This window comes from Papaver somniferum, unplaced genomic scaffold (assembly GCF_003573695.1).
Source record: "Papaver somniferum cultivar HN1 unplaced genomic scaffold, ASM357369v1 unplaced-scaffold_18, whole genome shotgun sequence".
Classification (NCBI taxonomy): domain Eukaryota; kingdom Viridiplantae; phylum Streptophyta; class Magnoliopsida; order Ranunculales; family Papaveraceae; genus Papaver; species Papaver somniferum.
Genome location: NW_020627707.1, coordinates 1,661,700 through 1,675,100, shown reverse-complemented (window position 1 = coordinate 1,675,100; position 13,401 = coordinate 1,661,700). Strand labels below are relative to the sequence as shown.

General features: G+C 38.8%; 1 protein-coding gene and 1 pseudogene across 1 annotated transcript; one reads left to right on the top strand and one right to left on the bottom strand.

Annotated features, from left to right (window-relative positions):
• Positions 1-276: 276 nt before the first annotated feature.
• On the bottom strand, positions 277-5,812 carry LOC113337814 (annotated as a pseudogene).
• A 136-nt stretch (positions 5,813-5,948) lies between these two features.
• Positions 5,949-12,194, top strand: LOC113337813. The gene is made up of 13 exons (XM_026583397.1): positions 5,949-6,110; positions 6,375-6,842; positions 7,249-7,373; positions 7,484-8,097; positions 8,255-8,430; positions 8,507-8,589; positions 8,754-8,839; positions 9,237-9,495; positions 9,595-9,811; positions 9,897-10,249; positions 10,446-10,595; positions 10,734-10,973; positions 11,108-12,194. The coding sequence occupies exons 1-13, from the start codon at positions 5,949-5,951 to the stop codon at positions 12,192-12,194; spliced, it is 4,020 nt and encodes a 1,339-aa protein (XP_026439182.1).
• The last annotated feature ends 1,207 nt before the right edge of the window (positions 12,195-13,401 follow it).

Sequence of the window (13,401 nt, the reverse complement as noted above, 5' to 3'; positions counted from 1 at the left end):
GCTGATCCATCACGGAATGAATTCTTCATAAAACAGCAGAAGAATGCATGAAAATATTTCATGCAATTTAGTTACATGCCTTGTGGAAATCATAGAATTTGCACTATATTTTTTTCTTTTGTTGTTGATTTACTATTTCAAGGTTTTAGTTTTATGTTTTTGGTTGGAGAAACTGAATTTCTGTATATGCTATGTAGATTTCTTAATCCGATTGTTTTAGTTGTTTTTGAGAAGCCAAAGTCCAAGTTCATTTTTCATATTATATTATATGTGAGATCATAATAATGCAGCCTCTTTGTTGAACTTAACAACTTCTACCTCAGATGAGAGCTTTGAACCACAAACAATGGCAACAAATTGCCACTTCGGACTTTGAAGAACTCCAACAAGATAATCAAGTTCCTTTCGCAGAAGGAATCCAGCCACACAAGGCGATAAGAACCTAGTTACTCCCTCTGTGGAAGCATGAGCTATGTGAGCATTTCGAAATGCATCATTGACATATAGATCGGCAATAGACGCTAGCTTTTTCGCAAACTCGAGGTCATTCTTCTCTTCCTCTTTGTAAAACCTTAAATTCTCCAGGAGTAGAACACCACCATCTCAGAAACTGCTTCTCCGATGCAATCATTGACAAATCTCACGTTGTTATGCATTAGCTCACTCAACGCAGGCACAAGAGGCTTCAAGCTGCAATTAGGCGTAATACCTTGTGGGTTCTGTTGAAGTTGTTAATCGTGATTATTAGTCAAGCATGTTAGTCGTGTATTTAGAAGTGAATAAGCCCTATTTTTCAGGGCATTAGTTATTGATTTAGTCTGTCAGTTAAGTTACCAGTAGCTCCACTACTGTGTCGTGTCAGTTATGATCCTATTTTGTAGTTCTTGTAAGGCTATTTAAAAGCCATCCCTGTTCTGCTTTCTGAATGAAGAAATAACACAAGCTTTTCAATATTTCTGGTCTCTAGATTTGGTATGCCAGCACGGGCTGGTTTGTGAGAAAACAGCAGTCTTTCTCTTGAATGTGAAAAGTGAAGAAGAAACAGTAGCTGTTTCATTGAGTGAAAATATCTTTCTGGAGTGTTTTTGAGTGAAAATTAAGAATGGAAACAGAGAGCAACTATGTTCAACCATCAATTCGAAAGTTTGATGGGTTTTATGATCATTGGTTTATGTTGATGGAGAATTTTCTGAGATCGAAAGAATATTGGGGTATTGTAGAAGCAGGGATTCCAACTGTGGCAACAGGAGGAAAAATAGCAAAAGCACAATTGAAGGAGATCAATGACGCAAAGGTGAAAGATCTAAAGGCAAATAACTACTTGTTCCAGGCTATTGACAGAACTGTCTTGCAAACTATTCTGGACACTGGATCTGCCAAAGCCATTTGGGATTCGATGAAGAAGAAGTATAAGGGACAGATCGCATCCAACATGCACAATTACAGGCTCTCAAGAGGGATTTTGAAGTGCTTAACATGAAGGCAGGAGAATCAGTGAATGGTTATTTCTCTCGCACATTAACCATTGTCAACAAGATGCGACAGCACAAAGGCAAGGTCAGTGAAGAAGATGTTGTTTAGAAAATTTTAAGGTCCATGACTCCAAACATTGCATATGTAGTTTGTTCAATTGAGGAATCAAAGGATCTCAGTTCTCTCTCAATTGATGAACTCCAAAGCAATTTATTGGTTCATGAACAACGTATGACTACACATGTTCAGGAAGAACAAGCCTTGAAAGTTACATATGGTGAATCTTCAAGAGGTAGAGGACGTGGTGGACTTCGTGGTCGAGGAAGAGGCAGTGGAAGGAACAACTTTGATAAGTCTACAATTGAGTGCTTTGGGTGTCACAAACTTGGACATTTCCAGTATGAATGTCCAAATAAGACTGAAGAAAAGGCACACTATGTCGAGACAGGAGAAGAGATGTTGTTGATGTCCTATACAGATGAAGCAGTGAAGGTACATGATGAGGTATGCATGTGGTATCTCGATTCTGGCTGCAGCAATCACATGTGTGGCAAGAAGGAGCTATTCTCAACCATGGATGCAAACTTCAGAGAAACTGTGAAGTTGGGTGACAACTCAAGAATGCAAGTAATGGGAAGGGGCAATATTGTTATGATGGTGAATGGTATAACTCAGGTTGTCACAGGTGTGTTCTACGTTCCAGATTTGACGAATAATCTGTTGAGCATTGGACAACTTGCTCAGAAAGGTTTGAGAATAGTGATTGAAGACGGAAGGTGCGAGATATATCATCGTCAGAGGGGTCTGATCACAGAGATTTCAATGTCCTCAAATCGAATGTTCAAGTTATATGCAAACATAAAGCGAAAGGAGCAGATGTGTTTGTCTATTACTGACGATGTTGCTCAACTGTGGCATCAACGATATGGTCACCTGAATTATAAAGGTCTGAGAAAACTGCAACACAAGGAGATGGTGAATGGTTTTCCTTCTCTTGGAGACATGACGAAGGTGTGTGAAGTATGTCTACTAGGAAAACAACACAGGCTCCCTTTTCCAGAACAAACCACATGGAGAGCAAGACAAGTTCTGCAACTTGTACACGCTGATATATGCGGACCTATCAAACCTATATCCAACAGCGGGAAGAGGTTCATCATTACTTTTCTTGTTCAAAAGTCAAAAGCTTATAATACTTTTAAGATGTTTAAAAGCCGTGTTGAGAAAGAAAAAAGCATGTCTATTAAGGTTCTTCGTACTGACCGTGGAGGGGAATTTACCCTAAGTGAGTTTAATAAATTTTTCAGCGACAATGGCATACAAAGACAACTCACAACTGCATACACTCCACAACAGAACGGCGTTGCAGAAAGGAAGAACCAGACTATTATGAACATGGTTCGCAGTTTGCTTGTTGAGAAGAAATTTCCAAAGACCTTTTGGGCTGAAGCAGTGAATTGGGAAATACATGTGCTGAATCGAAGTCCTATAGTTGCAGTGAAGAACAAAACTCCAGAGGAAGCTTGAAGTGGAGTTAAACCATCAATTCATTACTTCGAGTCTTTGGATGCATCTGTCATGCTCATGTATTTGATAGTAGGCGCTCTAAAGTTGACAACAAAAGCATGAAATGTGTTCTTCTTGGAGTCAGTGAGGAATCAAAAGCTTATCGACTATATGAACCAATCTCTCAAAGAATCATACTAAGTCGAGATGTTGTGTTTGAAGAAGATGCTAGTTTACAGTGGGATAAGGAGTATGAGCAAGCTGTTCTTGTTGACCTAGAATGGGAAGAGGAAGAAGAAGATGCAGTTGTTGCTAAAGATGGAGATGTGGCAATTGAAGCAGTCAGTTCACCAGTTTCTGTAGAAGAACAACCAGCACCTGATACACCACAAGTTACTCCAGCTGTACACCACAATGTTGTTTCAAGTGTCGCTGATAGTACACCATCACCACAAGGCAGAGAAAGAAGACAACCTATTTGGATGGGGGACTATACAAGTGGAGAAGGACTCTCAGATGAAGATGAAGATGCATCATTCTTTGCGATGATGGCCAAATCAACAGACCCAGTTCATTTTGAAGATGCTATCAAAAGTGCGTCTTGGAGGACAGCAATGGATGCTGAAATTGCTGCCATAGAGAAGAACAACACTTGGGAATTAACTAATTTGCCTGATGGTGCAAAGATGGTGGGAGTGAAATGGGTTTATAAGACAAAGCACAATGAGCAAGGTGAAGTCGAAAAACTTAAATCTCGACTGGTGGCAAAGGGTTACACTCAAGAATATGGTGTAGACTACACTGAAGTATTTGCACCAGTGGCACGTTTGGAGACGGTAAGATTGGTGATTTCACTGTCTGCTCAGAGAGAATGGAGCATATATCAACTTGATGTGAAATCAGCTTTTCTGTATGGTGAACTCAGTGAAGATGTGTTTGTTTCTCAACCCCCTGGCTACAAGACACAAGGTACAGAAAACAAGGTATACAAGTTGAAGAAGGCATTGTATGGACTCAAGCAATCTCCACGAGCTTGGTACAGTCGCATAGAGTCTTACTTTGCCAAAGAAGGGTTTGTGAAGTGTCCTTATGAACACACACTCTTCATAAAGGTAGGAGAGGCAGGTAACGTTTTGATTGTGTGTGTTTATGTTGATGATCTTATATTCACTGGCAATGATGAAAGTTTGATTGCTGAGTTTAAGAACTCGATGATGCAAGAGTTCGATATGACTGATCTTGGCAAAATCAGTTATTTTCTTGGTATAGAAGTAATGCAGAAAGCTGATGGTTACTTCATCTATCAGAAGAAGTATACAGAAGAGATCCTTGAGAAATTTGGTATGGCTGGTTGCAACTCAGTCTATAATCCAATTGTACCAGGATCTCTACTCAACAAGGATGAAAAGGGAATAAGGGTTGATAGCTGTCAATACAAACAATTAGTTGGAAGTCTCATGTATTTAACAGCAACTCGACCTGATATAATGTTCGTAGTAAGTCGATTGAGCAGATTTATGGATTGTCCTACTAAACTTCACTACAATGCTTCTAAGAGGGTCCTGCGTTACTTGAAAGGGACAGTCGATTATGGCATTCTCTATCGGAAGGGAGGAGATGAGATCCTAGAAAGCTACACAGACAGTGACTATGCAAGTGATGTAGATGATCGCAAGAGCACATCAGGTTATGCCTTCTTAATGAGTTCTGGAGCTGTGTCTTGGTTATCGAAGAAGCAGCCTATAGTTACACTGTCAACAACTGAAGCAGAGTTCGTGGAAGCTGCTGCAACTGCGACACAAGCAGTCTGGTTACGAAGAATACTGGAGTATTTAAACCAGACACAAAGTGGTGAGCATACAATCATCTTCTGTGATAATAGTTCAACCATTGCCTTGTCAAGAAATCCAGTTTTACATGGTCGCTGCAAGCATATAGATGTCAGGTTTCATTTTCTTCGTTATTTTACAAATGATGGTGTTATCAAGTTAGTTCACTGCCCCAGTCAAAACCAAGTTGCAGATATAATGACTAAGCCACTGAAGCTGAATGCCTTAAGTTGTAAGGCTTAGAGGTCTGATGGGAATGGTCTCTGAATCAATGTTAAACTGAAACCAGGAGTTCAGTTTAAGGGAGGAAATGTTGAAGTTGTTAGTCGTGATTATTAGTCAAGCATGTTAATCGAGTCTTTAGAAGTGAATAAGCCCTATTGTTCAAGGCATTAGTTATTGATTCAGTCTGTCAGTTAAGTTACCAGTAGCTCCACTACTGTGTCGTGTCAGTTATGATCCTATTTTGTAGTTCTTGTAAGGCTTTTTAAAAGCCATCCCTGTTCTGCTTTCTGAATGAAGAAATAACACAAGCTTTTCAATATTTCTGGTCTCTAGAGGTTCCCAATATGACTAGCGAGAACAACTTTGGCTCCATGACGTATCAAGTATTGAATAGTAGGAAGAGCAGCTTTGAGCTTAGTATCATCAGTAATGTTCAGATTGTCATCCAATGGAACATCTAAATCAACCCCTAACAAGTACTTTCTTCCTTTGTGAAGCGACAAAATTGAAGGCCGCTGGTTAAGGGTGTGACAACTCGCAACCTGGACTAGCCCCGTCGATTACTAGTATATTTTTTAGACACACCATACTCTCGTCTCGTGACACCTGTCACACTCCGTACGCGCCAAAATAATAAATAAATAAAATAAAGGCTAAACAACCATTCCACTTTTTCATCGACATTTTTTCTCTAGGGTTTTCATTTTCTACCTTTCCCCATCTCTCTCTAGATCTCTGGAGAAGTCTGAAGTAGTAGCAATGTAGTCAATATCGGCCATATCGGCCAATATATCAGCAAAATATCGGATATCGCTCTGGAGTGATATGAGAAGCAATATATCGGCAAAATGAACACTGCCAATAATTGATAACAAACAGTACTCACTATGGACTATTTTTGAAAGATACTGTACAATGGAAGTTGAACAACTGCATAGACAACCACTACCAACACCCACTAATGCAATGGTGGCAGTGGTGGTCTATGCAGGCCCAAATGTTATGGAAGTTATTACAGTCTCAACTGTAGACCTTAGTGGCAATAGTCTGCATGAAAATAACTACTTGATAGCCTGTGTTAATTTGTAACTTCTCATAGTTGTGTTTAGCTAAGGCCTGGTATTCATATATGGATTTTGTACCATGATTAGTTGAAATTTGTATGTCCTGTTCAAACTTAGAAATTCTGTATGGTTTTCTTTGGTATGTCTTTCAGTGGTAGCCTGTGTTAATTTCTCATTGCTGGGTTTGGCTAAGGCCTGAAATTCATATGTGGATTTTGTACCATGATTGGTTCAATTTTATACGTCTTTAAACTTAGAATCTGTATGGTTTCTGTAGGTGGAAACGATACCAAAGCGTTTCAAGTCTGCACAACATTATCTTGGCTCTTATACTGTGCCGTTGCTGGAAGAAACTCGCATGGAGATATGTTCACGGATGGAGTTTATGTCAGGTGTTCCTCATGCTGAGATGATCTCTGTAGAGGGGTCTAAGCAGCATGGGGGGTCAATCTTGTATCGCATCAAGGTTGACTTCTGGAGACACCGGTATGGTGTATCTGGCAAAGAACTGTACAAGCCGAAACCTTTGGATTTGCTTATTTTGGGTGATACTGTGCCCGAAGTTGCTTCGGACTTGCAGCGTTTTCGAAGCAATTGGTCTTTGGCTTCAGTTGTAGAAGATGTGAAAGAGTCTGATTCTCTAGGGGACGAAGACAGAGTTGTATACTTTCAGGTTAAGACCTCAAAGACCATAAAGATAGAGATGAAAGAGGGCATATGGAAACCACGTTTTGTTGTGTTTCTGGTAAACTTGGCCACAAATACTGGAACTTGGAAGGCGTTACATATGTTTCGAAACTTAAATAGTATCAAGGAGGTTTTGTGTGCCAATTCCATGGTAAGATGTTTTCCCTACTTATTCAGTATAAAACTTTGTCTGAGTTGGTGTACATTCTACCCTTTAAAGACTTCTTCGTAATGTGAATAATAAATGATGCAATTGTGATTTGGTTTCACTTTTTAACCTCTGACATTTCTTTTCTGATTTTGGAGTTGGATTTTGTGTTAATTTTGGCTTTCTTTCTTTATATAAGTTGCATAGATATGGGAAAATTTATAGTAAGACTTTTTCGCCTTTTAAGAAGAAAATTGCATAATAATTTGTATGTTGTTTACGAAGTGATTTTTCTGTTGGCTTTTATGTAATGCAGGTAAAGGAAAATTGCAGTCTCTGTTCTGCAGAAGTTGACAGGATTTTGGCTGGAAAGTTGATTCACAATTATTACTGGATCTTAATGAATCTCAAAGAGCTGTGGTATTGGGGACTATATCTGCAGTGCAGTGTAACCACAGGTCTTCCATGAAACTTGTTTGGGGTCCACCTGGGACAGGAAAAACCAAAACCATAAGTATATTACTGTATAACTTGCTATGTATGAACTACAGAACACTTGCTTGTGCCCCGAAAAACGTCGCAGTTGCTGAACTTGCGCTACGTATCTTGAACATTCAGAAAGATGCTAGCGAATCAGACTTTGGAAAGAACAAGTCAAGTTGTTCATTAGGGGACTTTCTCTTGTTTGGAAATATGAATACATTGGAGTTATGTAATGATCTTGGAAAGATTTATGTGGATTATCGTGTGGATAGTCTTGTAGAGTGTTTTGCACCATCAACTGGTTGGAAGAAACATTTTGATTCCATGGTGGATTTTCTTGAAGATTGTGTATCTCGGTATCGTTTGCATTTGAAGAATGTAATAACTACAAAGGTTCATGTATTGGAGAAAGTTGGAACTAATTCTGAAGTCCATATGTCACTTGTCAGGTTCGGAAAAGATCGATTCAGAGCTTTAGCGGTGCCACTCAAAAGAAGCATCAGAATACTATGCACCCATCTCCCTAAAAGACTTTTGCTGGGGAATTTCGAAAAGATGGATACTCTTTGTGGTTTGCTTGAATCTTTTGATATTTTGCTCTCTCAAAATCAGGTGGCTGACGAAGAATTTGAAGAACTCTTTGCTCTGCAAGAAAATTACTCCAAGGAAGGAAGTAGAGCATGTAACCATATTTCAGCCAAATTACACAAGATGGCAATTGAAATTGTGGAGGTTCTAAGATCGGTTGGCCATTCTCTGGGTGATCGCCTTCCAAGTTCCATAAACAGAAATTTCTTAACAGAGTTCTGCTTAAAGAATGCATCCCTCATTTTTTCCAGTGTCAAGCTCATATAATCTGCATGAGGTAGATCTGGAACCACTGGATTTCCTGGTAATTGATGAAGCTGCTCAGTTGAAAGAGTGTGAATCAGTGATTCCCATGCAGCTTGAAGCAATACGACACGCTGTTCTAATTGGTGATGAGTGCCATCCACAAGCTAGGGTGAAAAGCAGGGTAAGTGTAACATCAATTTCTTCGTTTTAACATGATGTTTTCGTTCTCAAGATTTCCCAATCTATCGTAATCTTAGGTGTCTGATGAAGCTGGCTTTGGAAGAAGTCTATTTGAAAGGTTGGGTTTCTTTGGGCATTCCGAGGACCTTCTAAACATGCAGTCAGAATGCATCCAGAAATAAGCTCTTTCCCAAATCACAAATTTTATAAAGATCAGATTATAGATGCTCCAAGTGTTCTTTGTGAAAATTTTCAAAAAAATTATATACCAGGAGACAGACCTATGTTTGGTCCCTACTCGTTCATAAATATTTCTAATGGAAGGGTGGAGATAGATGAAGCTGGGCTTGGTATAAAAAATATGGTTGAAGTGGCAGTTGTAATGGCAATAATCCGAACCCTATTTGAAGGTATGATCCTTGTTAGTAAATTGCAATAGCTTCTGTGTTATGCTATATATGGTTAGTGGTTTGATCCTTGTTAGTAAATTGCAGTAGCTTCTTTGTCATGCTATATATTGGAACTGATATTGGAACTGTGTCGTGGTTTACAACATAACATATGTGTATATCATAAAATACTGACGGTATCCTTATGTATACTCCTGTGTCCCCATATTATGAATTTTTTAAGTTGCTGTGTTAGACACGCGTACATGACACATGTACCCGTATGTGGGCAATCAGCATTGTTGTTGTATATCATTTTATATCACTTTATTGATTAAGCCTACTTAAAAAATAGTTGAACCGTTAAATCATGATTACTTCATTTATTCTACTTATAAAGGATGTTAACCATTTACAGCACGGGAACGCTCAAAGTATAGCTTATCCATTGGTATTATATCTCCGTACCCTGCCCAAATTGCTGCAATAGAGAATAAAGTTGGCCAGAAATATGAGAAGCTAAAGGACTTTATCGTGAAGGTGATGTCTGCAGATGGATGTTATGGCAGCGAGGAAGATGTCATAATAATATCTACTGCCGGGTCTAATCATAGTGGGTTATCAGATGGGTTCCTTTCTAATCCGCAGTGTACTAATGTTGCTCTGACACGGGGTAGGTAGAACTAGTGTGTATTTGGTAAAGAGAGTATATTGTAGGAGATTTTTATCTACACGTCCTTTATTCTTTCTTAGCTCGTTATGTGTTAACTTTTCAGGCACTGCCTTTGGATTTTGGGGGATGACAAAAAATTGTGTAAGATTGGATCTTTCTGGGAAGATTTAATCCGTGATGCGAAGAGCCGACAATGTTTTTTTAATGCTGATGAAGATGAAGAGCTAGTGAATGAAATGTTCAAGGCCAACAAAGAGCTTGATCAGTTGGATAATTTACTTAGTGAAAATAGTATGCTTTTCAAAAGTGCATTGTGGAAGGTAAACTATTCCAAGATTAAATCAAGTGACTACTATTTTTTTAGTTTCTACTCATTATTCGTTGACTCTTGCCTCAGATTTACAGGTCCTGTTCAGCAATAACTTTAGGAAGTCATTTGGGAAGTTGAAGTCATCACAAACACAAAAGTCTGTGGTTAATCGATTGGTTGAACTTTCCAATGGTTGGCGTCCAAAGAAGTTGAAGGTCAAAACTTCATGTGGTAACTCTACCCAGCTTGTGAAACAGTATAAGGTTGGAAAGTTGTATATCATTTCTAGCGTCGATGTTGCGAAATATTCATGCTACACCCAAGTTTTGAAGATATGGGATATTTTACCTCTCGAGGAAATACCAAAACTAGTGAAGAGTCTGGAGAGCATACTTTCCATATACACTGACGAATACCTCGAGCGCTATAAGCGGGAAGACATTAAGGGGTATGTATGCTATCTTTCATCTCTCTAAACACCAGTTTTTTTGTTGTAACGTCTCTTGAAGTCTGCATTCATCTTTAGATGGCGAATATCAGTTCCTAATCTCGATTTTGCTTTACCGTGCGAATGCTAACAATATTTTACCATGGATTCATTTTACTAATAAAAATCACGTATTGTTCATCATTTGTTTCTGCAGGGATATGGTAGTGCCAGTTACCTGGAGAATAGATGACGAGATGGTTAGATATAAGAATACTGACGATGCTGAGTTAGTAGATAGTTCAGTATTAGCAGGGAGATGTTACATTGAGAATTCAAAAGTGAGAGATAGTCTACTGCTCATGAAGTTCTACTCCTTATCAGCTGGTTTAGTAAACCATTTGCTCTCGGGAAGTGATTGAAATGAGCTTGATCTTCCTTTTGAAGTAACAGATAAAGAATTAGATATAATTCTTTTCCCTAGAAGTACTTTCATTCTTGGCAGGCCTGGAACAGGGAAAACCACTGTTTTGACAATGAAACTGTTTCAAAAGGAGCAGCAACACTACTTCTCTTCTAAAGGACCTGTGGAAGCCACGAGAGATGTTTCTTTGTGGGATCCAGCTGGGAATGTGTGCAGAGTGGTTGAAGATGAGACAAAAGGTACTGTCTTACGGCAATTGTTCGTAACAGTGAGCCCAAAATTATGCGCTGCTGTTAAAAACCAAATTTCTAAATTGAAAAGGTATGTGTCAGCTTTGAAATTTCCCTATTACTTCTTTTATTTTATTTTTTGTATGTTTGTTTTGTATATAGTAATGCTTTTGTGTGTCTTCTTATTAATTTTCTTCTACTTAATACGGAGTACATCTTTATCAGCAGTGGTAGGGCCTCAACAGATTACGATTCCCTTGGGTCGGCTAATTTCGATGATGCAGTTCAATATCGAGATACACCAGACTTAAGGGACATTCCACCTGAAAGTTCTCCACTTGTCATAACATTTCAGAATTTCTTAATGATGCTTGATGGAAGTACGAGGAATTCGTATTTTGATAGATTTGGTGATGTAAGAGTACTTTCGCAATCTAAAATTGCAACCTCCAGGTCATTTGCTTTGTGTGCTCTAAGAAGAACGAAAGAGGTCACTTATGAAAGATTCAGCTCATCTTACTGGCCTCACTTTAATTACCAGATGACCAAGAAGCTTGATCCATCTATGGTTTTTATCGAGATAACTTCACACATAAAAGGTGGGCTATTAGATGGAAGGCTACCTGATGACAAACTAAGTCGGGATGATTACATAAAACTATCAGATGGACGGGGGTCATCCATAAGCAAAGAAATAAGGAAGATGGTTTATGATATCTTTCTTGAATACGAGAAGAAGAAAATACTAAATGATGAATTCGATTTGGCTGATTTTGTTATTGACCTTCACCGTCGATTGAAAACTGGGTGTTACGAGGGTGTGGAAATGGATTTTGTGTATATTGATGAAGTACAGGATCTCACCATGAGACAGATTGGTCTATTCAAATATATTTGTAGAAATTTTGTGGAAGGATTTGTTTTTTCTGGTGATACTGCGCAAACTATTGCTGGTGGGGTTGATTTCAGATTTCAGGATGCAAGATCTTTGTTCTACAATGAGTTTATTTTGGATTCAGGAAGTGATGGTGTGGGAAATGCAAAAGACATGGATCAATCTCGTATCTCAGACATCTATGTTTTGAATCAAAACTTTCGTACTCATGCAGGTGTTCTCAACTTGTCACAGAGTGTGATTGAACTCCTGTACGTATTCTTCCCACAGCACATTGATAATTTAAGTCCCGAGACAAGCGCTATTTATGGAGAAGCGCCAATTTTGCTTGAATCTGCACATGATGCGCTTTTGACTATTTTTGGCAAAAGCGGCGAAAATGCTGGTAGGAGTACCGGTGGATTTGGTGCGGAGTAAGTTATTTTGGTGCGTGATGATTCTGCAAGGAAATTGCCGAATATATTGGAAAACAAGCTTTGGTTCTGACTATAGCGGAATGCAAGGGCTTAGAATTTCAGGTACACGATTGTGCCTTATGGTATTACTTCTGTATTTCGAGATCGTGCTCCATTAGATTTTATCTTGGATTTTTGTGTTCCATGAGTGTACACCACAGTGTATGATTCAGACTGACATTGTACTTGTTGTTTTATGTAGGATGTGTTGCTTTACAACTTTTTTGTAACATCACCTTTAAAGAGTCAGTGGAGAGTTGTTTATGGGCATATGAAGGAACGAGATCTTCTGGACTCCAATGATGCAAAATTTCCCAAATTTAGCGAGGGGAGACACCAAATTCTATGCTCTGAGCTGAAGCAGTTGTATGTTGCTATTACTCGTACTAGGCAGAGACTGTGGATCTGTGAGAATATAGATGATTTTTCGAAGCCTATGTTTGATTACTGGAAGAAGTTATGTCTCGTTCAAGAGAGAGAACTTGATGAATCACTTGTACGGGCAATGCAGGTTACGAGCAGCAAAGAGGAATGGACTTCACGCGGTATCAAGGTTGAAGTTTGAACTTAAACTTAAACCACGTATACACATTCGTGAATACACAATTTATGCGCAGGAATTTTAAATTAGCTAGATTTTAAAATTTTCCTTCCTAATATTTTTGCTATAAAGAATGTGTTAACCAGTACCTTAGAAGTCTTTGTTTTATATATTACATGTGTGATATGGATGTCCCCGCTTCTAATCTTCCTTGCATCCATGCTACTAGCTTATTACGTATTGTGTTGCGAACATCATTTTTACATGCTTAATTGTTGTGCAGTTACTGGATGAAGGTAATTTTGAGATGGCGACAATGTGCTTTGAAAGAGCTGGTGATTCATTCTTGGAGAAGCTTGCTAAAGCTTCTGGTCTTAGAGCTGCTGGTGTTCACATGCTTGGTTCTAATACTAAACTAGCTCGCGTTTCTCTTGTTGAGGCAGCTGAGATTTATGAATCAATTGGCAAGGCTGATCTTGCTGCCAAATGTTTTATGGATATAAAGGATTTCAAGAGAGCAGGTATGGACTACTTTCCCTTTGTACATCATGCTTTTGTTACCTCTTCTGCACTCGAAGCGAGCATATTTCCACATAAATGGTTTGGTTGAACACATATACTGTTTGAT